The sequence below is a fragment of the Orcinus orca genome, chromosome 3 (genome assembly GCF_937001465.1).
Source record: "Orcinus orca chromosome 3, mOrcOrc1.1, whole genome shotgun sequence".
Taxonomy (NCBI): Eukaryota; Metazoa; Chordata; class Mammalia; order Artiodactyla; family Delphinidae; genus Orcinus; species Orcinus orca.
The window spans coordinates 134,490,520-134,517,210 of NC_064561.1; the positions used below are offsets into that span (position 1 = coordinate 134,490,520).

Sequence of the window (26,691 nt, forward strand, 5' to 3'; positions counted from 1 at the left end):
TATTTCAATAAAACTGGAAGAAAAAAGACATGGATCAAAATCTTTAAAGTACTATAAAATATTTTTATGCAAAGGCTTAGAGTATTTTGACAGATAAAATTATGTTAATTTATGCATGTAAAAATATTTTATTACTTTTACTTATTTCATTAAAAAATAATTATTTGGATGTAAAATCAACTTAACCTTGAGTCTCTAGGGAATATAAAACAAATTTTCTTCATGGTAATTAATGTTTAAATTTAAAAAAGTATAAGAAAAAAAATCTTTAAAGTACTGGAAAAAAAAACCTATCTACCTACATTTCTATAGCCAGTGAGTATATTTAAATATCTTTCAAATATAAAGAGGAGTTAAAGTCCGAAAAAAGAAAAACTTTGAAGATATTGAACCACTGTCTCATAGCATCTATCACTGAATATGGAAAACATGTCTACCTTATGTTTGTTTCTTTTCTTGCTGGAAGTCTTACAACCTTCTCTTTATCCTCAGATTTGAAAAATTTTACTAGTTAGGTGTTCTTATAGTTACTCCTGTTCAGTACTCAGTAGTCTCTTTTAATCTGAAGAACAATGTCTTTCTGCAGTTCAGTGGAAATTTCATTTTTTTCCCCCTAATTAATCACCACTGTCTATTCTCTCTGTTCCTACCTTTATATTTCTCAGTACACACAGATTTGGATCTCTTTGATTTATCTTCCACGTTCAATTTTGTGTTTCTATTTTCCATCTCTTTATGTTATGCTATGTTCTGGGAGAATTCCTCAGCATTATTTTCCAAGATACAAAATCATTCAATCTTTGACTTAACAAATATTCACTGAGTGCCTACTAAGGACTGTACACCATTCTAGGTGTAGGTGGTAGGTATAAAGCAGTGGACATAACATACATCCCTTCAGGAAGCTTGTTTTCGAGTCTTATGTTTTATGTCATTCTGTTATACAGCTCTCATGCCACATATTTTTTAATTTTAGGAATCACGTTTTTAATTTTCATGAATCATTTCATTCTCTTAGTATTCATTTATTTAACAGTAGGCCATTCTTTCCCTCAAGATATAATATCTTCTTGACTAACATAAGATAATAACTAGAACTTTTTATAATATCCCTTTGTTTTCTGGATAAATCTATTTCCTCTGGGATCAGTTTTTATGTTTATCTTCCATATCATTGGTGTTCCTCGAAAGTCTGACAATACTTCTCCACAGGTACAGACTTTTTTAAGAGTAGTTTTAGGTTTACAGAAAAACTGTATAGAAAATACAGAGAATTCCCATATGCCCCCTCCTACTACAGTTTAATCTATTATTAGCATTACTGTGGTACAGTTTTACAATTGATGAACCCATATTGATGTATTACTATTAACTGAAGTTCACGGTTTACATTAGGGTTCAACATGGTTTTGTACATTCTATGGGTTCTGACAAATGCATGTCTTATATCCACAATTACAGTATCATACAGAATAGTTTCACTGCCCTAAAAATCCACTGGCTCTATCTATTCATTCCTCTCACCCTCTCCCACAACCCCTGTCAACTACTGATCTGTCTGTATATAGTTTTCCTTTTCTAGAATGTCATACAGTGGAAATTATACACGATGTAGCCTTTTCAGACTGCCTTCTCTCACTTAGCAATATGAATTCAAAGCTCCTCATAATTGATTTTTGATCTTGAAATTATCCCAGGTCTCTAATGAGAACTGCTCTTAATTCTACATCACTTTTCTTTCTTGGGCTTAAAAACAAAACAAAACAATTTATTTGTTTTCATTTTCATTTTCTAAAGAAATACAAACCCAATTGCTTTCTATCTTTTAGAAATTCTGAAGAGATTCTGGTTCACTGATGGATTGCTCTCTTATTTTCTAGCATTGTTATATATATGTATTCTTTTAAAATAAACCTTTTTCTATAATTGTGTTTTCTTTAACAGTATCCGTTGAAATTAATATCATATTTCCCTTTCACTAAAAATTGTCTCCAAGGAAGTGGTAAGTATAATTAAAAGTTACACCAAATTTTATTATATATATGTATGTGTGTATATTCCACCACTCAGGGAAAAAAAGCCAATTTCCACTAAGAATGCCCTTGCTGAAGCAAGCAAAATACTAATTTTTATTAAATCTCCACCAATGAAAATGTATCTTTTAATATTACATGTGACAGAAATAGGAAGTACCTACAAAGCATTTCTGTTGCATACCAAAGCATAATGATTATTTTGAGAAAAGCACCTTTGTTATTGTTTGAGTTGTGAGCTGACCTAGCTGTTTTTACCATGAAATACCATTTTTTATGTAGAAAAGAACAATTGTCAAAATGATTATACAGATTTGGTTACTTGGCAGACATTTTCACAAAAAATGAACAAAGTAAATCTGTCAGTTCAAGAAAAACAACTGACAGTATTTGTTGCCAATCAAAATGATAAAATTTGAGCTTTCAAGCAAAAAATCAGAATTTTGGAAAACCTGTATTTGCTTATAGTTTCTCAATACTTACAGCCTTTTCTGAAGAGACTGGTGGTGATATTAACAAATTTTAAAATATTGCATAATGAAATATGTCAATACTTAGAAGAGCTGTATAACTCAGTTAACCTTAGTTTTCAAATGTTTAACGCATGATAATATAAAATCATCCATGAGTAAATGAACCACTCAAAGTGCAAACACAGACCAACAGATTTTAATGTAACAGAGTACTTTAAGTTCATATCAAGTGTTAGATTCCACATTATAACTAGCCTTTAATAATCAACACTTGTCAAGTTCTGGTGAAATATCAAAAATGACTATCCAAAATTATCTTGAAAAGCTACTATAATACTATTCCCTTTTCTGACTACCTGTCTGGCTGGGTTTTCTTAATATTCTTCAACCAGAAAAACAGACGGCAACAGTTTGCATGCAGAAGCGGATGTGAGAATTCATCTGTCTTCTATTAAGCCAAATGTTAAAGAGATTTGCAAAAGTGTAAAATGATGCCATTCTTCTCAAATTTTTTAATAGTTATTTTTCATAAACTATGTTATTTTACCAATGGTTTATCTTTATATGAATTAATAAACAAATATTTTAATTTTTTCTCAGTTTTAATGTGTATTATAGAAAATATTTATAATGGGTATTCACAAAAGCTTTTGGGCGTTCTCAACAATTTTTAAGATTTTAAAGGGATCTTGAGATCAGAAAGTGTCAGAACGGATATACTAGGAGATAGAAAGCAAAGGTGATTTGGGCCCTAGGCATATATTATATACTATATTAAAGTATGTAGGTATTTATTGAATTGGCAGTTTTGTCAATAATCTCATCAATGATAATACTAAGCAAGATAATTTAGCGAGAAAATACAATGTCAGTTCTAAATTATGACAAGTTCTTATCTATATAGGATCCAAAGAAATAAAAGATGAAAGAGGTAGGAGAAAAATATGCTAGCACACTGTAGATTTTAGAGGGAAGGAAGGGGAGGAAAAATATATAGCATTTATTTCAAAAAGCCACACCTAGCTATATCATAGTTTCAACTGATACTTTATAAATCAGCTTTATATTTATAATTCTATTAAATGATAAATAACTTCATTTAAAATGAAAAGAAATATTATTAGACTCTGAGGTGGCCTCTAGAGTATCAAGGAAAGATTAAATAATCTTCAACGCAATTTTAGTTATATTTTTACACTAATTATTTGAAAATTGGTGATTCATATTGGGTTGCTTAATATAAATATTCATCTAATCAGAACATCTCATTAATAAACCATTCTAGATAGACTGAAAATTACTATTTCTGAATTGTTTTTTACATCATCACTTTGCAAGACAAATACAGATTTAGATCAGAGTTAGGTCTAGGAATCTATGTCAAAAGTATCTAAGTGCTCATTTTACTTAAAAAAAAAAACACAATAATATCCCACAATCTAGAGTGTATGTTCAGTCAGTAGCTACAAAAGAAGAATCAGACTAAGTCCATGCAGCTTGTGGTAAAGAAGAAACAGAATTCATAGGGCCTCAAATGAACTCTGGAGTTGAGAAATTCAAAAGCTTGATTAGGAACTTCCCAGTATTTATTCCTGTAACTACCATATACCCATGGGAAGGAAAAGACAAAATCAGGGGTCCCTGATCCACAGTCTCTTAGGAACAGGGCCGCACAGCAGGAGGTGAGCAGTGGGTGAGCGAGCGGAGCTTCATGTGCCACTCCCCATGGCTTGTATTAATGACTGAACCATCCCCCCACCCCACCCCCATCTGTGGAAAAATTGTCTTCCACAAAACTGGTCCCTGGTGCCAAAAAGGTTGGGGACCGCTGGACTAAATGAAGACTTTACATGCCTCTGAGTGGTTCACCAATGCTGGCTTAGAGTATTCTTTCCCCAGTCATGATCACACTACGCTGGGTGTTTGCAGGCTAATGCAATTCTCAATATTGTCCAGGCCATCAGACACAGAGTTATTCAGAGGCCATTTATTCTCTATGCTACTTAATTAATCACAGCCTCTATGTAGTGATGAAACTGCCTCCTACTGAGATACATTTATAAAACAGAAAATTCCAAAGAAGATATACTGTCATTTTCCCTATAATGGCAATTGGAAGAACTGTATCTCTATTCATCCCATTAAAAGTTGCTCTGGGGAATGCAACTCTACACAGATTATCTGTTCTCCTAATAAATATGAACATTAAACTAAAATAATAATCCTTTAATTTATGAAATAACCAAGCTAAATAAAGAGGAACATTAAGGAACAGTCCACCTTGAAAGAACTGAAAATGATCCACATTCACAATAAATGATTGCAAAAGCTCAGCCTAGGATTTATAAATTCCTGCAAATTACTCTGGTTTGGAGACTAAAACCAATTAATTAGAATGGAAACCTTTCTTTTTCTCCAGCAAATTTGAAAGAATGTATTTCTGCTATTTTGGCTCTCTTTAGAGCATATATGTGACTCTAAAATACAATACTTTCTATGGAAAAACTTATCACTTTTGCTTTATATATATTATATTGCCCATCACTCCCATTCCTGGCATCTGAAATAAAATGTCTGCAATATTTTCTATTGACTATCACTAATTGAAAATTTCTTTTTTGCTTTGAAAACCAAGGATGTTCTAGCAGTTATTTTAAAAATACTATTTGTACTGCATAAATTATTAGACCTTTAAAAAATGATAAATGATAGAGTGTATATTCTATGCATATTTTTGCAAAACATTTAAACTTAATAATCACATACACTAGAGAAAGTACTATTCTGACTAAAATTAAAGAAAGAATGTTTTGTCATATTGTGCATAACATTTCTAACATATTGGTAACTCTGGGAAGTTTTCACTTCATTTAGAGAGTCTTTTGCCATGTTTATTTAAGGCAAGAGAATGGAAATTACAGGTTATTGGTTAGATCCAAAAGGAAAATATCCAGACATTATATCTTTATTTATGCTTAGTTGCTTACATGTGATCATGTCATTAAAAGGCTTGTTACCATGTCCTTAAGGACTACAAAATGAAATTATTATTCTATTGAAAACATTTTTCTTAATCTCAATGTTGATGTCTGTGTGTGTGTGCGTGTTTGTGTATGGGCGTGTGTGTTTGTGTATGTGCGTGTATGTGTCCTTCCCTTTGTCTTTCTTCGTTTGGCTATAACTGTTCATCTGCTTTATCTAAATTTTATTCTGAGTGTGTCTCTGTGTACCTTCTCTGCCTATTACTGACTTTTTTTGACATATAATTCACATACCCTAAAATTCATCATTTTAAAGTGCACAACTTGGGAGGAGATTCAAGATGGCGGAAGAGTAGGCAGTGGAGATCACCTTCCTCCCCACACATACATCAGAAATACATCTACGTGTGGAACGACTCCTACAGAACACCAACTGAACGCTGCCAGAAGACCTCAGACCTCCCAAAAGACAAGAAACTCCCCACGTACCTGGGTAGGGCAAAAGAAAAAAGAAAAAACAGAGACAAAAGAATAGGGATGGGACCTGCACCAGTGGGAGGGAGCTGTGAAGGAGGAAAGGTTTCCACACACTAGGAAGCCCTTCATGCGCGGAGACTGCGGGTGGCGGAGGGGGGAAGTTTTGGAGCCACGGAGGAGAGCGCAGCAACAGGGGTGCGGAGGGCAAAGCAGAGAGATTCCCAAGCAGAGGCTCGGTGCCGACCAGCACTCACCAGCCCGAAAGGCTTTTCTGCTCACCCGCCGGGGTGGGGCGGGGTCTGGGAGCTGAGGCTCGGGCTTCGGTCGGATCCCAGGGAGAGGACTGGGGTTGGCTACATGAACACAGCTTGAAGGGGGCTACTGTGCCATAGCTAGCCGGGAGGGAGTCCAGTAAAAAGTCTGGAACTGCCGAAGAAACAAGAGACTCTTTCTTGCTTCTCTGTTTCCTGGCGGGCGATGAGAGGGGATTAAGAGCACTGCTTAAAGTAGCTCCAGAGACCAGCGCGAGCTGCGGCTATCAGCGCGGATACCAGAGATGGGCATGAGACATTAAGGCTGCTGCTGTAGCCACCAAGAAGCCTGTGTGTGAGCACAGGTCACACTCCACACCTCCCCTCCAGGGAGCCTGTGCAGCCCACTACTGCCAGGGTCCTGTGATCCAGGGACAACTTCCCCAGGGAGAACACACAGCGCGCCTCATGCTGGTACAACATCACGCTGGCCACTCCCGCCGCAGGCTCGCCCCACATTCCGTACCCCTCCCTGCCCCTGGCCTGAGTGAGCCAGAGCCCCCGAATCAGCTGCTCCTTTAACCGCGTCCTGTCTGAGTGAAGAAAAGACGCCCTCAGGACACCTACACGCAGAGGCCGGGCGAAATCCAAAGCTGAACCCTGGGAGCTGTGCGAACAAAGAAGAGAAACGGAAATCTCTCCCAGAAGCCTCAGGAGCAGTGGATTAAATCTCCACACTCAACTTCATGTACCCTGCATCTGTGGAATACCTGAATAGACAACGAATCATCCCAAATTGAGGAAGTGGACTTTGGGAGAAATGATATATATATTTTTCCCTATTTCTATTTTTGTGAGTGTGTATCTGTATGCTTCTGTGTGTGATTTTGTCTGCATAGCTTTGCTTTGACCATTTGTCCTAGGGTTCTGTCTGTCCGGTTTTTTTTTCATCTTTTTTTTAGGATACTTTTTAGTGCTTGATATCATTGGTGGATTTGTTTTTTGGTTTGGTTGCTCTCTTCTTTCTTTCTTTTTATTACTTTTAAATTTTTTTAATAATTATTTTTTATTTTAATAACTATTTTATTTTATTATTTTCTTTCTTTCTTTCTTTCTTCCTTCCTTCCTTCCTTTCATTTTCCTTCCTTCCTTCCTTCCTTTCCTTTCCTTTCCTTTTCTTTTCTTTCTTCTTTTTCTCCCTTTTATTCTGAGTCGTGTGGGGACAAGCTCTTGGTGCTCCAGCCAGGCATCAGGGCTGTGCCTCTGAGGTGGGAGAGCCAAGTTCAGGACATAGGTCCACCAGAGACCTCCCAGCTCCATGTAATATCAAACGGTGAAACTCTCTCACAGATCTCCGTCTCAATGCCAAGACCCAGCTCCACTCAACAACCAGCAAGCTACAGTGCTGGACACACTATACCAAACAACTAGCAAGACAGGAACACAACCCCACCCATTAGCAGAGAGGCTGCCTAAAATAATGTCACAGACACCACAAAACACACCACCAGAAGTAGACCTGCCCACCAGAAAGACAAGATCCAGCATCATCCACCAGATCACAGGCCCTAGTCCCCTCCACCAGGAAGCCTACACAAGCCACTGAAACAATCTTAGCCACTGGGGGCAGACACCAAAAACAACAGGAACTACGAACCTGCAGCCTGCGAAAAGGAGATCCCAAACACAGTAAGTTAAGCAAAATGAGAAGACAGAGAAACACACAGCAGATGAAGGAGCAAGGTAAAAACCCACCAGACCAAACAAATGAAGAGGAAATAGGTAGTCTACCTGAAAAACAATTCAGAATAATGATAGTAAAGATGATCCAAAATCTTGGAAATAGAATGGAGAAAATACAACGAACATTTAACAAGGACCTAGAAGAACTAAAGAGCAAACAAACAATGAAGAACAAAACAATAAATGAAAATTAAAATTCTCTAGAAGGGATCAATAGCTGAATAACTGAGGGAGAGGGACAGATAAGTGACCTGGAAGATAAAATAGTGGAAATAACTACTGCAGAGCAGAATAAAGGAAAAAGAATGAAAATAATTGAGGACAGTCTGGGACAACATTAAACACACCAATATTTGAATTATAGGGGTCCCAGAAGAAGAAAAGAAAAAGAAAGGGACTCAGAAAATATTTGAAAATATTAACGTTGAAAACTTCTCTAATATGGGAAAGGAAATAGGTAATCAAGTCCAGGAAGCACAGAGAGTCCCATACAGGATAAATCCAAGGAGAAACACACCAAGACACATATTAATCAAACTATCAAAAATTAAATACAAAGAAAAAATATTAAAAGCAGCAAGGGAAAAACAACAAATAACATACAAGGGAATCCCCATAAGGTTAACAGCTGATCTTTCAGCAGAAACTCTGCAAGCCAGAAGGGAGTGACAGCACATGTTGAAAGTGATGAAAGGGAAAAACCTACAACTAACATTACTCTGCCCAGGAAGGATCTCATTCAGATTTGATGGAGAAATTAAACCTTTACAGACGAGCAAGAGCTAAGAGAATTCAGCACCACCAAACCAGCTTTACAACAAATGCTAAAGGAACTTCTCTAGGCAGGAAACACAAGAGAAGGAAAAGACCTACCAAAAAAAACCCCCCAAAATTAAGAAAATGGTAATAGGAACATACATATTGATAATTACCTTAAATGTAAATGGATTAAATGAGCCAACCAAAAGACACAGACTGGCTGAATGGATACAAAAACAAGATCCGTATATACGCTGTCTACAAGAGACCCACTTCAGACCTACAGACACATACAGACTGAAAGTGAGGGGATGGAAAAAGATATTCCATGCAAAAGGAAATCAAAAGAAAGCTGGACTGGCAATTCTCATAACAGAAAAAATAGACTTTAACACAAAGACTATTACAAGAAACAAAGAAGGACACTACCTAATGATCAAGGGATCAATCCAAGAAGAAGATATAACAATTGTCAATATTTATGCACCCAACATAGGAGCACCTCAATACATAAGGCAAATGCTAACAGCCATAAAAGGGGAAATCAATACTAACACAATCATAGTAGGGGATTTAAACACCCCACTTTCACCAATAGACACATCATCCAAAATGAAAATAAATAAAGAAACACAAGCTTTAAATGAAACATTAAACAAGATGGACTTAATTGATATTTGTAGGACATTCCATACAAAAACAACAGAATACACTTTCTTCTCAAGTGCTCATGGAACATTCTCCAGGATAGATCATATCTTGGGTCACAAATCAAGCCTTGGTAAATTGAAGAAAATTGAAATTGTATCAGTTATCTTTTCTGACCACAGCGCTATGAGACTAGATATCAATTACAGGAAAAAATCTGTAAAATATCCAAACACATGGAGGCTGAACAATACACTACTAACTAAGCAAGAGATTACTGAAAAAATCAAAGAGGAAATCAAAAACTACCTAGAAACAAATGACAACGAAAACACGATGACCCAAAACCTATGGGATGGAGCAAAAGCAGTTCTAAGAGGGAAGTTTACAGCAATACAATCCTACCTTAGGAAACAAGAAATATCTCAAATTAACAACCTAACCTTACACCTAAAGCAATTAGAGGAAGAAGAAGGAAAAAAAACCCAAAGTGAGCAGAAGGAAATGAATCATAAAGATCAGATCAGAAATAAATGAAAAAGAAATGAAGGAAATGATAGCAAAGATCAATAAAACTAAAAGCTGTTTCTTTGAGAAGGTAAACAAAATTGACAAACCATTAGCCAGACTCATAAAGAAAAAAAGGGAGAGGACTCAAATCAATAGAATTAGAAATGAAAAAGGAGAAGTAACAACTGACACTGCAGAAATACAAAGGATTATGAGAAATTACTACTACAAGCAACTCTACGCCAGTAAAATGGACAACCTGGAAGAAATGGACAAATTCTTAGAAAAGTACAACATTCCGAGACTGAACCAGGAAGAAACAGAATATATGAACAGACCAATCACAAGCACTGAAATTGAAACTGTGATTAAAAATCTTCCAACAAACGAAAGCCCAGGACGAGATGGCTTCATGGGCGAATTCCACCAAACATTTAGAGAAGAGCTAATACATATCCCTCTCAAACTTCCAAAATGTAGCAGAGGGAGGATCACTCCCAAACTCACTCTACGAGACAACCATCACCCTGATACCAAAACCACACAAAGATATCACAAAGAAAGAAAACTACAGGCCAAGATCCCTGATGAAGATAGATGCAAAAATCCTCAAAAAAATACTAGCAAACAGAATCCAACAGCACATTAAAAGGGTCATAAACCATGATCAAGTGGCGTTTATCCAAGGAATGCAAGGATTCTTCAATATACGCAAATCAATCAATGTGATACACCATATTAACAAATTGAAGGAAACAAAAACGTATGATCATCTCAATCGATGCAGAGAAAGCTTTTGACAGAATTCAACACCCATTTATGAAATAAACCCTCCAGAAAGTAGGGCATAGAGAGAACTTTCCTCAACATAATAAAGGCCATATATGACAAACCCACAGCCAACATGGTCCTCAATGGTGAAAAACTGAAACCATTTCCACTAAGATCAGGAACAAGACAAGGTTGTCCACTCTCACCACTATTAGTGAACATAGTTTTGGAAGTTTTAGCCACAGCCGTCAGAGAAGAAAACGAAATAAAAGGAATCCAAATGGAAAAGAAGAAGGAAAGATGTTACTCTTTGCAGATGACATGATACTATATATAGAGAATCCTAAAGATGCTACCAGAAAACCACCAGAGCTAATCAATGAATTTGGTGAAGTAGCAGGATACAAAATTAATGCACAGAAATCTCTTGCATTCCTATATGCTAATGATGAAAAATCTGAAAGTGAAATTAAGAAATCACTCCCATTTACCACTGCAACAAAAAGAATAAAATATCTAGGACTAAACCTACCTAGGGAGACAAAAAACCTGTATGCAAAAACTTATGAGACACTGATGAAAGAAATTAAAGATGATACAAATAGATGGAGAGATATACCATGTTCTTGGATTGGAAGAATCAATATTGTGAAAATGATTATACTACCCAAAGCAATCTACAGATTCAATGCAGTCCCTATCAAACTATCACTGGCATTTTTCACAGAACTAGAACAAAAAATTTCACAATTTGTATGGAAACACAAAAGACCCCGAATAGCCAAAGCAATCTTGAGAAAGAAAAACGGAGCTGGAGGAATCTAACTCTCTGACTTCAGACTATACTACAAAGCTACAGTAATCAAGACAGTATGGTACTGGCACATAAACAGAAATATAGATCAATGGAACAGGATAGAAAGTCCAGAGATAAACCCACGCACATATGGTCACCTTATCCTTGATAAAGGAGGCAAGAATATACAGTGGAGAAAAGACAGCCTCTTCAATAAGTGGTGCTGGGAAAACTGGGCAGCTGCCTGTAAAAGTATGAAATTAGAACACTCCCTAATACCATACACAAAAATAAACTCAAAATGGATTAAATAACTAAATGTAAGGCCAGGCACTCTAAAACTCTTAGAGGAAGACACAGGCAGAACACTCTATGACATAAATCACAGTAAGATATTTTTTGACCCACCTCCTAGAGTAATGGAAATAAAACCCAAAATAAACAAATGGGACCTAGTGAAACTTAAAAGCTTTTGGACAGCAAAGGAAACTTTAAACAAGACGAAAAGACTACCCTCAGAATGGGAGAAAATATTGTGCAAACGAACCAATGGACAAAGGATTAATCTTCAAAATATATAAACAGCTCATGCAACTCAATATTAAAAAAACAAAGAACCCAATACAAAAGTGGGGAGAAGACCTAATTAGACATTTCTTCAAGAAGACATACATGGCCAAGAGGCACATTAAAAGCTGTTCAACATCACTAATTATTAGAGAAATGTAAATCAAAACTACAATGAGGTATCACCTCACACTGGTTAGAATAGGCATCATCAGAAAATCTACAAACAACGGATGTTGGAGAGGGTGGAGAGAAAAGGGTATCCTCTTGCACTGTTGGTAGGAATGTAAATTGATCCAGCCACTGTGGAGAACAGTATGGAGGTTCCTTAAAAAACTAAAAATAGAATTACCATTTGAACCAGCAATCCCACTGCTGGGCATATACCCAGAGAAAACCATAATTCAAAAAGACACATGCACCCCAATGTTCATTGCAGCACTATGTACAATAGCCAGGTCATGGAAGCAACCTAAATGCCCATTGACAGATGAATGGATAAAGAAGATGTCATACATACATACAATGGAATATTACTCAGCGATAAAAAGGAACGAAATTGGGTCATTTGTAGAGACGTGGATGCATCTAGAGACTGTTATACAGAGTGAAGTAAGTCAGAAAGAGAAAAACGAATATTTTATATTAATGTATATATGTGGAATCTAGATAAATGGTAAAGATGAACTGGTTTGCAAAGCAGAAAGAGAGACACAGACGTAAAGAACAAACGTATGGACACCAAGGGGGGAACGTTCGGGGACTGGGGGTGGTGGTGTGATGAATTGGGAGATTGGAATTGACAAGTATACACTAATATGTATAAAATAGATAACTAATAAGAACCTGCTGTATAAAAAATAAATAAAATAAAGTTCAAATTAAAAAAAGAACCTAAGTCATCTCAACCAGTGTAGAAAATATTAAAAGAATTTTTTATTCTTATATATTCATATATGTTCCTGAACCATCTGATGAGAGTAATAAATACAATTATTTAAATTTATCATATATGTTCCTGAACCATCTGATGAGAGTAATAAATACAATTATTTAAATTTATCATTTTATTTTTAATTGTTTCAAACTATTATCTCTAGTTATTTCTTGAACTATTACTTCAACAAAGTTGTTATTGACTGAAATGTACTTCTAATGTATATCTTTTATATACGTATTATTATCTTCATAACATATGGCTACATTTTGCCGTCATGTATAAAGATAGGTTATCTTTGTATAAGTTTACAAGATATAGTTAGAAAAGTCACCCTTTTCCTACTGAAAAACCAAATAGGTGGCATGAGAGAATTCCACAAATTGTAGAAAGAGCTTTCCCATACGTACTCAAACCTCCATTTCAAGAGAAGTACAGAAGATGCTACCTCCTGTGGGCAAGCAGATAGTATAGATCTTGGGAGGAGGGTGGCAGCATCTCTAATTATATATTTCTCCACAAGCCTGGGACAGGAGAGCACTGATTGCAAAAACATTGCAACATTGATATTACACATGCAGTAGCATGTTTAACTCATTGATTTTTAATGTTCTCCCTTGTTTTTTCACCCCCCGGGTCCTTCTGAGATTCTTATGAAAGCTATGGCTCTCCCCCCCAGAAAAACTGACGTACTTTCTATACATGTTATTTCACATAAGTATCAGGGGATTCACAGACACCTTAAAAAACGTGACCACTGCCTGGATTGAAAACTTCTCTTTTACCACCTGGATAGAATTTTAGCCTTAAGTCAACAAAATTTGTAACATTCAACTACCTAAAGCTACTAACATTAAACATCTTCAAGAATATATCCATGACAGCCATACTCAATGATACCATATTTTGAACTATAAACATTTTTTCCACTACCCATTATCTATTTTTTAAATTAAGGAACAAAACAGTGGGAGAAATGATATGGGATGAGTATCAGGAGGCCAATCCTGATATGTCAGTAGCCCTACTTGAGAAACTGTACTTTGTGTGAAACTAAGTGCTCTCCAGATCTTCCCTATAAGATGTTTACTGTCCATTTTCAAGTCCCTGTCACTGTAGTCTGATATTTCTTGTGGCCACATTAGGAAAAAAGGGTTTTAAATCTAAGAATTTTACAAATACACCAATATTCATGTTTCTGAAAATACTCATATTTCTGCTATTGGCAGAATAAAGCAAAGGAAGTGTGGTAATAGAGTTAGTAGAAACGGCTAATCAAGAGCTCTCATACCATTTCTATATAAACTTCTTCCCATCAAGTAGGAATCATGAATATTATGTTTAACCATTATATTCTTATTACTAAGGAGAGTGCTTGGCATATAGAAGATGCTCAGTAAATATGAGTAAACTTGGAGAATGTTAAGACTGGTAAAGGAGAAAAACATACTTGTCATACTGGTAGGACCCTAGAGAAACACTAAAAGTGAACACAAGAAAGATGATTAAAAATAACCTAAATGTCTACATTTGGATGCATTAGCTGGAGTTCTCCAGGATGCAGATCCTGAGGCAAAAGTTTATATGACGCTATTTTATTAGGGAGTGCAGAGGTGTGAAAAAAAAAAAAAGAGTCAGGGAAAAACGGAGAGCAAACATAAGGAGATGAATTTATGAGTAGAAATTTAATTGGTATCAAGTACAGTCTTCAGAAAGGGTCTATGAACTATTACAGCCCACATGCATGTAGTATGAGTTATAGCCTGTTGGGGGAAAAAGAGAGAAGAATTTATCTGCTGGTGCCCACCTCCTATTGGTTCAACATTTGCCCTAGGGAGCATTAACACCTCCTCACATCCAGGTTACACACACACTAGAACCAGGTGGATCTCACTGCATCTCATGCTTCAGTGGTAATAAACAAGCCCTAAGAGGCAATTACTATTAATCTGCCTGCTAGAGCAGTTGCTGGGCAGAGCCCAGCTGAATTGTTCTCTGAGGTGGTAGCTAGGCCAGAACAAGGGACCAAAGGCCCAGACAAGTGAGGCTAAGAGGATTTCTGGAGGCACAAATAAACATACTTTAGTACATTCATATAATGGAATACTACTCAGCAATAAAAATATAAATTGATCATATACAGTTTTTATTATATTGAGGTATGTTCCATCTATGCCCACTTTCTGGAGAGTTTTTTTTTTTTTAAACAACTTTATTGCAGTATAATTGCTTTAGAATGGTTTCTGCTTTATAACAAAGTGAATCAGTTATACATATACATATGTTCCCATATCTCTTCCCTCTTGCGTCTCCCTCCCTCCCACCCTCCCTATCCCACCCCACTAGGTGGTCACAAAGCACCAAGCTGATCTCCCTGTGCTATGCGGCTGCTTCCCACTAGCTATTTTACGTCTGGTAGTGTATATATGTCCATGCCACTCTCTCACTTTGTCACAGCTTACCCTTCCGCCTCCCCATATCCTCAAGTCCATTCTGTAGCAGGTCTGTGTCTTTATTCCTGTCTTGCCCGTAGATTCTTCATGACCTTTTTTTTTATCCTTAGGTTCCATATATATGTGTTAGCATAGGGTATTTGTTCTTCTCTTTCTGAGTTACTTCAGTCTGTATGACAGACTCCAGGTCCATCCACCTCACTACAAATAACTCAATTTCATTTCTTTTTATGGCTGAGTAATATTCCATTGTATATATGTGCCACATCTTCCTTATCCATTCATCTGCTGATGGACATTTGGGTTGCTTCCATGTCCTGGCTATTGTAAACAGAGCTGCAATGAACATTTTGGTACATGACTCTTTTTGAATTATGGTTTTCTCAGGGTATATGCCCAGTAGTGGGATTGCTGGGTCATATGGTAGTTCTGTTTCTAGTTTTTTAAGGAACCTCCATACTGTTCTCCATAGTGGCTGTATCAATTTACATTCCCACCAACAGTGCAAGAGGGTTCCCTTTTCTCCACACCCGCTCCAGCATTTATTGTTTTTAGATTTTTTGATGATGGCCATTCTGACCGGTGTGAGATGATATCTCATTGTAGTTTTGATTTGCATTTCTCTAATTATTAATGATGTTGAGCATTCTTTCATGTGTTTGTTGGCAATCTATATATCTTCTTTGGAGAAATGTCTATTTAGGTCTTCTGCCCATTTTTGGGTAAGGCTGTTTGTTTTTTTTTGATACTGAGCTGCATAAGCTGCTTCTAAATTTTGGAGATTATTCCTTTGTCAGTTGCTTCATTGGCAAATATTTTCTCCCATTCTGAGGGTTGTCTTTTGGTCTTGTTTATGGTTTCCTTTGTTGTGCAAAAGGTTTTAAGTTTCATTAGGTCCCATTTGTTTATTTTTGTTTTTATTTCTATTTCTCTAGGAGGTGGGTCAAAAAGTGTCTTGCTGTGATTTATGTCATAGCGTGTTCTGCCTATGTTTTCCTCTAAGAGTTTGATAGTGTCTGGCCTTACATTTAGGTCATTAATCCATTTTCAGTTTATTTTTGTGTATGGTGTTAGGGAGTGTTCTAATTTCATACTTTTACATGTACCTGTCCAGTTTTCCCAGCACCACTTACTGAAGAGGCTGTCTTTTCTCCACTGTATATTCTTGCCTCCTTTATCAAAGATAAGGTGACCATGTGTGCGTGGGTTTATCTCTGGGCTTTCTATCCTGTTCCGTTGGTCTATATTTCTGTTTTTGTGCAGGTACCATACTGTCTTGATTACTGTAGCTTTGTAGTATAGTCTGAGGTCAGGGAGCCTGATTCCTCCAGCTCCGTTTTTCGTTCTCAAGATTGCTTTGGCTATTCGGGGTCTTTTGTGTTTACAAATTCTGAAATTTTTTGTTCTAGTTCTGTGAAAAATGCCAGTGGTAGTTTGATAGGGATTGCATTGACTCTGTAGAGTGCTTTGGGTAGTAGAGTCATTTTCACAATGTGGATTCTTCCAATCCAAGAACATTGTATACCTCTCCATCTATTTGTATCATCTTTAATTTCTTTCATCAGTGTTTTATAACTTTCTGCATACAGGTTTTTTGTCTCCTTAGGTAGGTTTATTCCTAGATATTTTATTCTTTTTGTTGCAATGGTAAATGGGAGTGTTTTCTTAATTTCACTTTCAGATTTTTCATGATTAGTATATAGGAATGCCAGAGATTTCTGTGCATTAATTTTGTATCCTGCTACTTTACCAAATTCATTGATTAGCTCTAGTAGTTTTCTGGTAGCATCTTTAGGATTCTCTATGTATAGTATCATGTGATCTGCAAAGAGTGACAGCTTTACTTCTTCTTTTCCAATTTGGATTCCTTTTATTTCTTTTTCTTCTCTGATTGCTGTTGCTAAATGGTTTTTCAATTTTGTTTATCTTCCCAAAGAAACAGCTTTTAGTTTTATTGATGTTTGCTATTGTTTCCTTCATTTCTTTTTCATTTATTTCTGATCTGATCTTTATGATTTATTTCCTCCTCCTCACTTTCGGGTTTTTTTCTTCTTATTTCTCTAACTGCTTTAGATGTAATGTTAGGTTTTTTATTTGAGATGTTACTTGTTTCTTGAGGTAGGATTGTATTGCTATAAATTTCCCTCTTAGTACTGCTTTTGCTCCATCACATAGGTTTTGGGTTGTCGTGTTTTCACTGTCCTTTGTTTCTAGGTAGTTTTCAATTTCCTCTTTGATTCTTCAGCGATCTCTTGTTTATTAAGTAGTGTACTGTTTAGTCTCCATGTGTTTGTATGTTTTACAGATTTTTTACCTATAATTGATACCTAGTCTCATAGTTTTGTACTCCAAAAAGATACTTGATACCATTTCAATTTTCCTAAATTTATCAAGGCTTGATTTGTGACCCAGGATATGATCTATACTGGAGAATGTTCCATGAGCACTTAAGAAGAAAGTGTATTCTGTTGGTTTTGGATGGAATGTCATATAAATATCAATTAAGTCCATCTTGTTTAATGTATCATTTAAAGCTTGTGTTTATTTATTTTCATTTTGGATGATGTGTCTATTGGTGAAAGTGGGGTGTTTAAATCCCCTACTATGATTGTGTTAGTATCGATTTCCCCTTTTATAGCTGTTAGCATTTGCCTTATGTATTGAGGTGCTCCTATGTTGGGTGCATAAATATTGACAATTGTTATATCTTCTTCTTGGATTGATCCCTTGATCATTAGGTAGTGTCCTTCTTTGTTTCTTGTAATAGTCTTTGTGTTAAAGTCTAGTTTTTCTGATATGAGAATTGCCAGTCCAGCTTTCTTTTGATTTCCTTTTGCATGGAATATCTTTTTCCATCCCCTCACTTTCAGTCTGTATTTGTCCCTAGGTCTGAAGTGGGTCTATTGTAGACAGCATATATATGGGTCTTGTTTTTGTATCCATTCAGCCAGTCTATGTCTTTTGGTTGGAGCGTTTATTCCATTTACATTTAAGGTAATTATCGATATGTATGTTCCTATTACCATTTTGTTACTTGTTTTGGGTTTCTTATTGTAAATCTTTTCCTTCTCTTGTGTTTCCTGCCTAGAGAATTTCCTTTAGCATTTGCTGTAAAGCTCATTTGGTAGTGCTGAACTGTCTTAGCTTTTGCTTCTCTGTAAAGGTTTTAATTCCTCCATCGAATCTGAATGAGATCCTTGCTGGGTACAGTAATCTTGGTGTAGGGTTTTCACTTTCATCACTTTCAATATGTCCTGCTACTCCCTTCTGGCTTGCAGTTTCTTCTGAAAGATCAGCTGTTAACCTTATGGGGATTCTCTTGTATGTGATTTTTTGTTTTTCCCTTGCTGTTTTTAATATTTTTTCTTTGTATTTAATTTTTGATAGTTTGATTAATATATGTCTAGGCATGTTTTTCCTTGGATTTATCCTGCATGGGACTCTCTGCATTTTCTGGACTTGATTAACTATTTCCTTTCCCATATTAGGGAAGTTTTCAACTTTAATATCTTCAAATATTTTCTCAGTCCCTTTCTTTTTCTCTTCTTCTTCTGGGACCCCTGTAATTCGAATGTTGGTGCGCTCAATGTTATCCCAGAGGTCTCTGAGACCGTCCTTAATTCTTTTTTTTTTTTTTTTTTTTGTGGTACGCGGGCCTCTCACTGTTTTGGCCTCTCCCATTGCGGAGCACAGGCTCTGGACGTGCAGGCTTAGCAGCCATGGCTCACGGGCCCAGCAACTCTGTGGCATGTGGGATCCTCCTGGACCGGGGCATGAACCCGTGTCCTCTGCATCGGCAGGCAGACTCTCAACCACTGTGCCACCAGGGAAGCCCCCGACCTTAATTCTTTTCATTCTTTTTTCTTTATTCTGCTCTGTAGTAGTTATTTCCACTATTTTATCTTCCAGGTCACTTATCCATTCTTCTGCCTCAGTTATTCTGCTGTTGATTCCTTCTACAGAGTTTTCTATTTCATTTAATGTGTTGCTCATTACTGTTTGTTGGCACTTTAGTTCTTCTATGTCCTTGTTAAACGTTTCTTGTGTTTTCTCCGTTCTATTTCCAAGATTTTGGACCATCTTTACTATCATTATTCTGAATTCTTTTTCAGGTAGACTGCCTATTTCCTCTTCATTTGTTTGGTCGGGTGGGTTTCTACCTTGCTCCTTCATCTGCTGTGTTTCTCTGTCTTCTTATTTTGCTTAACTTACTGTGTTTGGAGTCTCCTTTTCACAGGCTGCAGGTTCGTATTTCCCGTTGTTTTTGGTGTCTGCCCCCAGTGGCTAAGGTTCATTCAGTGGGTTGTGTAGGCTTCCTGGTAGAGAGGACTAGTGCCTGTGTTCTCGTGGATGAGGCGGGAGCTTGTCTTTCTGTTGGGTAGGACTGCATCCAGTGGTGCGTTTTGGGGTGTCTGTGACCTTATTATGATTTTAGGCAGCCTCTCTGCTAATGGGTGGGGTTGTGTTCCTGTCTTGCTAGTTGTTTGGAATAGAGTGTCCAGCACTGTAGCTTGCTGGTTGTTGAGTGGAGCTTGGTTTAAGCATTGAGATGGAGATCTCTGGGAGAGCTTTTGCTGTTTGCTATTACATGGAGCTAGCAAGTCTCTGGTGGGCCAATGTCCTGAACTCGGCTCTCCCACCTCAGAGGCACAGGCCTGACACCCAGCCAGATCACCAAGACCCTGCCAGCCACAGGGATCAGAAGAAAAGGCAGAAAAAAAGAAAGAAAGAAAGACAGGAATAAAATAAAATTTATTAAAATAAAAAATTATTCAAAATAAAAAACCTAAAAAAGTAAATTAAAAAAAAGTAGCAACCAAACCAAAAAACAAATGCAGCAATGATAACAAGCACTAAAAACTATACTGAAAAGAAAAATAAACAACAAAAAATCGGACAGACAGAACCCTAGGACAAATGCTAAAAGCAAAGTTATACAGACAAAATCATACAAAGACTCATACACATACACACTCAGAAAAAGAGAAAAAGGAAAACAACATATATATCATTGCTCCCAAGGTCCACTACCCCTATTTTCGGATGATTCATTGTCTATTCAGGTATTCCACAGATGCAGTGTACATCAAGTTGATTATGGAGATTAAACCCGCTGCTCCTGAGGCTGCTGGGAGAGATTTCCTTTTCTCTTCTTTGTTCACACAGCTCCTGGGGTTGGTTCTGCTCTGGATTTGGCCCCAACTCTGTGTGTAGGTTACCAGAGGTATGGGGTTAAAGGAGCAGCTGATCTGGGGGCTCTGGCTCAGTGAGGCTGGGGGGATGGAGGGGTATGGAATGCGGGGAGAGCCTGCAGTGGCAGAGGCAGGTGTGTCATTGCAACAGCCTTAGGTGCACCGTGTGTTCTTCCCGGGAAGTTGTCCCTGGATCATGGGACCCTGGGAGTGGTGGGCTGCACAGGCTCCCAGGAGTGGGGGTATGGATAGTGACCTGTACTTGCACACAGGCTTCTTGGTGGCTGCAGCAGCAGCAGACTTAGCGTTTCATGCCTGTCTCTGGTGTCCACGCTAATAGCCGCAGCTCGCGTCTGTCTCTGGAACTCGTTTAGGTGGTGCTCTGAATCCCCTGTCCTCACGCACCCTGCAACAATGGTCTCTTGCCTCTTAGGCAGGTCGATTTTTTCCCGGACTCCCTCCCGGCTAGCTGTGGTGCACTAGCCCCTTTCAAGATGTGTTCACATAGCCAACCTCAGTCCTCTCCCTGGGATCTGACCTCCAAAGCCAGAGCCTCTGTACCATTTTAAATGTTTGAAACAAATATCGTGGATATTATTCATAAAAACAATGCTTAAATTTTATTTGGTTTCCTGGGGGCTGGCTGTGAGGTGGGGTATAATCCTTTACTCAGCTGGAGATGCAAGTGGGACAGGATTTCAATTGTTGAACATCCCCAAAGGAGGGTGGCTAGTGATCCAAATCACAGCACCCAGGGTAATAATGCCTTTAATCTGGGCTGGTATCAATATTCAAAGGGCAAGGCATGAAAAACAGGGTAGCAAAGCTTCCATGGCAGTAATGAAAGTTATGACATTTCAGGAATTCTGTGCTTTTTGTTTTTTTTAAATTTTATTTATTTATCTTTGGCTGCATTGGGTCTTCATTGCTGCGCGTGGGCTTTCTGTAGTTGCGGCGAGCCAGGGCTACTTTTCGTTGCAGTGCATGGGCTCCTCATTGCAGTGGCTTCTCTTGTTGTGGAGTGCAGGCTCTACACGCATGGGCTTCAGTAGTTGTGGCACGAGGGCTCAGTAGTTGTGGCTCGTGGGCTCTAGAGCACAGGCTCAGTAGTTGTGGCATATAGGCTTAGTTGCTCCACAGCATGCGAGATCTTCCCAGACCAGGGCTTGAACCCATGTCCCCTGCATTGGCAGGCAGATTCTTAACCACTGCGCCACCAGGGAAGCCCTGGAATTCTGTGTTTGATGTAAGCCTCTAGACATGGTAGGGGAAAGGTGAAAGGGTCTGACACCCAGAGGAAAGAGACAAAAGATGGCTATAAAGTTATTAAGGCATGAATTATGTAAGTCAGAGCTCCAGTCCAAGCTGAAACAGTAGTGGAAATCAGGAAGTCTAAAGGTGGCCAGCTCAACAGAAGGCACAGGCTATATTTGGTAGCAAGACAGGTTTTGACCCATCCTCTGGTACCTCATAAGGTAACAAGCTTAGGAAGGATTGGTTCAGATGCAATGTGAGGCTGAGCTGGGCAAAGCTGGGACAAGCAATGATCTATATTACCTATGTTTACATCAAGTAGGAGTGCAAAGCAAAAGTCTGACTACATATGTCTTTGATTGTGATTTGGTTTTTCTTAACATTTTAACATTTCTAAAATTGGTATCTAATTTCAAATCAGATATATGTCTTTCATTTGAAAATCTTCCCACCTCTCCACAAAGTCTTCACTGATTAAATTGATGGTCAAATTTGTTTCTCAAAAATAATCACTAAGGGGTTTCCCTGGTGGCACAGTCTGGGAGGATCCCACATGCCGCGGAGCGGCTGGGCCCATGAGCCATGGCCGCTGAGCCTGCGCGTCCAGAGCCTGTGCTCCACAACTGGAGAGGCCACAACAGTGAGAGACCCACGTACCGCAAAAAAAAAAAAAATCACTAAGATTATATATGTTTCTCTTCCTAGTGTTTTTTCCTATGTATTAGCACTCCTTTAAATTTAAAAATAAAAAACAAAATTAATACATCAAACTAAAAATCTTCTGCACTGCAAGGAAAATCATCAACAAAATGAAAAGGCAACCCACTGAATGGTAGACAATATTTGCAAATCATACATCTGATAAGGGGATTATATCCAAAATATATAAAGAATTCACAAAACCCAATAGCAAAAAACCCCAAACAATCCAATTAAGAAATAGACAGAGGATCTGAATAGATATTTTTCCAAAGAAGACATGCAGATGGACAACAGGTACATGAAAAGATGCTCAACGTCATTAATCATCAGGGAAATGCAAATCAAAACCACAATGAGATATCACCTCATACCTGTCAGAATGGCTATTATCCAAAAGACAACAAATAACAAGTGTTAGTGAGGATGTGGATTAAAGGGAACCCTGTGCACTGTTGGTGGGAATATAAATTGGTGCAGTAATTATGGAAAATAGTATGGAGGTTCCTCAAAAAATTAAAAATAACTCTCCCTCCTGCCACCTCCCCTGGCCCTCTTGTGCTGTGCAGTTTCTCTGATGCAAGACTGTCCCGGCCCAGATATGGCTCGTGGACAGCAGAAGATTCAGTCTCAGTAGAAAAATGCCAAAAAGCTGGACAAAAGAAACAAGGACATGACCAAAAGCCTGCTGCGAAAGCTGCCTTACTATATATCTGCACTGTCTGTAAGACACAAATGCCAGACCCTAAGACCTTCAAGCAGCACTTTGAGAGCAAGCATCCTAAGACTCCACTTCCTCCAGAATTAGCTGATGTTCAGGCATAAAGTTGTTTACAGGGGAAGTTGTGACACCTTTGACTCTTCTCCTGTCTCAGACCTTAGGTAACAAACCTGCAGCTGCTTTTCTAACAAACTGTTGATCAGCAAAAATAAAGGGGCTACAGAAACACTCATTTTTATGTTGTTCCCTTTTGGTCTTCATGCAAAGACAATTCTGTGCAAATGTACCGTTGACTCTGATTTGGAAATCTGAAAATCAGTTCATCCTTGTTATAAAAATTTTTTTATAATTGTAATTATATTGATGTTCATATTGTATAAAATAACTCATTTAATAAAGTAGTACTTTGATTTTACAACATCACAGGATAAATGGTTCTAGAAATTCTATTCTAACTTTCTACATTATTTGCCTTATAAAAATCTAATGAATTCATCAGCTAGAATTGCAAGCACAATTCTTATCTCCCTTTCTAATGCAGGGGCATGTTCATAGTTAAACTAGAGCAGACTCATTCATTAAATCTGTGCACACGATTTTATTGGAAGCTGCTGACCTAGGTGAAGAATGACTTATCTGCTGCCTTAGTATATTGCAATCATGTGTCATTTTCCCCTCTGATTGTTTCTTGTGATTGAGGTTGGAATATTTAAACTTGCTGTGTGACCTGGCTATACCTGCCAGCCATGTATGGCCTGTAGATTAACTGATAAATTCCTTAAAGTGGTTGGATTGTCAGTGAGCCCGTGTGAAAAATTAGGTTCTGAAGTATATGCCACAATGAAGTAATCAGCCTATTGTTCAATACAAAATATGATGGAACATACGTGAACTGGTAAAGATCTATCTTTTATAAATTATACTTGATTCTTTGAAAATGGTTCAAGTTCTTTCATTTAAAATTGAAACTCATAATTTTCGAAGGAGTTTTTAGAAGTTAATTACAATTTGGCCAATTTATGAACGGATTCTGCATTAACAGAAGGATTGGAATGGCTTGTGACTGGGTTAAATCCCAGTGAGTAGTTGATTTTTACTTTGTGCTGGTTCCTAAAATCAAAGGCTGTGTACAGCATGACTTCCGTCTGAACTAGAAAAGTATTAAAATAGGCCAATATCCACATTTTTTAGGCTCTAAAGATGGGAAGTGGGTTTGTTCCAATGAATGAGGTAAATCCTGCCCGGTTAAAAAAGACTAATTTAGGTTTCTTCTAATTTGCTTTTGCCAACTATTAATACAAGTGAAACTGCTGTAACTCAGTTTAAATTTAAAGTTGATAGAATAGGAAAAACACTCAAATATTTACTGGTAATTGCTTAGAGCTGCAAATCTGATCCTGTGGATTACAAAGTGCATTTCCTCTTTCTGCTGTAACTCATCACTGCATTTGTTTTGTAGCTATACATATTCTGCCCCCCTTGTTTGTCTTCACTGTAAGTTTAAAATAAGATATTTCCAAGGAAAAGCTTCAGTGGTGATAATTTCTTAGTAACTCCTATTCTTATACTCTTACTTTAAAATAGTCATTTTTTCATGTATTTGATTTCTTCAGTTTCAGATTTATTATTTGTTAATTCCCAATATGTTGGTTACCAGAACATTAGAGTTGGCCTAATTGCTTATAGTGGTTATTAACAGAGGTTCTGGTTAAATTACAATTTAAAAGTTTTTAAAAGTGCTTTGAGCATATGTATGTTTATATTAGTAATAAATCATTTAAAAACCTTTCACAAGTTTTGGTTTAATTTTTTTTCATTTGTTTTACTGACTAATTCAGAATAAAAGCTTTATGTTCTTGTTAAAAAAAAAAATTAAAAATAGAACTGCAATATAACCCAGAGAGTCCACTTCTGGGTATTTGAAAAAAACGAAAACACTACTTCAAAAAGATATGCGCACCCCTATGTTCATTGCAGCATTATTTTCAACAGCCAAGGTATGGAAAAAACCTAAGTGTTCAATGATGGATGAATGGATAAAGAAATTGTGGTATTTATACACACACACACACACACACACATAGACACATACTGGCATACTATTCAGACATAAAAAAGAATGAAATCTTGCCCTTTGTGACAACATGAATGAACCTCGAGAGCATTATACTACTTGAAATAAGTCAGACAAAGAAAGACAATAATTATATATGAAATTTAAACAACAACAACAAGAAACCAAGCTCATAGATACAAAGAACAGATTGGTAGTTGTCAGAGGTGGGAGATGGGTGGGTGGGAGAAATGGGTCAAGGGGGTCAAAAGGTATATAAACTTCTACTTATAAAATAATTAAGTCATGAGGATACAATGTACAGCATGATGACTATAGTTAATAATACTGTATTGTATGTTGGAAAGTTGCTAAGAAACTAGATCTTAAAAGTCTTTATCATAAGAAAAAAAACCTTTTTTTAAAACTGTGTATGGTACCAGATGGTAACCAGACTTGTGGTGATCATTTCACAACACATATAGAGAATCATTATGTTATACACTGGAAACTAGTATAATGTTACATGTAAATTACACATCAATTAAAAAATCCCCTCAAAACCCAAAAAACAAAATGAAGATTATTCTCTCTCTTGATATGTTCTTCCTTAAAGATACACATGTACAAATCTCTCCTATTAGAAACAACAGAAAAACCTCTCCTTGGATGCTGTGTTTCCATCTAGCTACAATCACCTCTCTCATTCCCTTCAGAGTCAAGTTCCTGGAAAGAAAAGAATATAATTTCTGCTTATTATTTCCCACTACCTACTTAAAATAAAACTGCTCTAGCCAAAAGTCATCTATCTATGACCCAATTGCCAAATCCAGCAGCATATTTTTAGTACTCATTGTACTCGACAATTCTGTAGCATTTAATGCTGTTGGTCAATTTCTTCTCTTAAAACTGTCCTTTTTAAGAAAATTAACCATCTCCACTCTGTCCACTTCCTACCTTCCAGATGCAACCATCCCTGTCAACAGTGGTGAATCCTTTCATACTTTCTCTTGGCTCATGCAAAATATAAAAGCACATGTGCACATAAATACTCTGCTGTCACTTTTCTCAACATACCATAGATGTCTCTCCAAGTTAGTAGATATTGATCTTTTAGTCTTTTTTTCTAACCTACATACACACATATTTTACATAAATAGGATGATCTATCTGCTTTTTATATTTCAATTTTTTTTCTCTCTCTTTTTTTTTCCCCCCACTGGCCTGCCCCCTCCCTGCTCTCTGTAGACTTGCTCCTCCTCCCACTTTCCCCTGTCTCATTTCTTGTAGTGTTCCATCTTGCACCTTATCATTTCCTCTGTGAGGCCTGATCATTGTCCTTTTATTACTCTACCCTCTGTAAACATTCCACC

General features: G+C 37.2%; 2 protein-coding genes across 6 annotated transcripts in view; one reads left to right on the top strand and one right to left on the bottom strand.

Moving 5' to 3' along the window:
• The window catches only part of RNF180 (ring finger protein 180), a 281,709-nt gene that overhangs the window by 85,968 nt on the left and 169,050 nt on the right, over positions 1-26,691 (bottom strand). The window lies entirely within an intron of this gene.
• On the top strand, positions 23,131-23,481 carry LOC105748060 (zinc finger protein 706-like). The gene is given in 2 exon segments (XM_049707964.1): positions 23,131-23,194; positions 23,197-23,481. Coding segments are annotated over 2 exon segments (222 nt in total). The 5' UTR covers positions 23,131-23,145; the 3' UTR covers positions 23,370-23,481.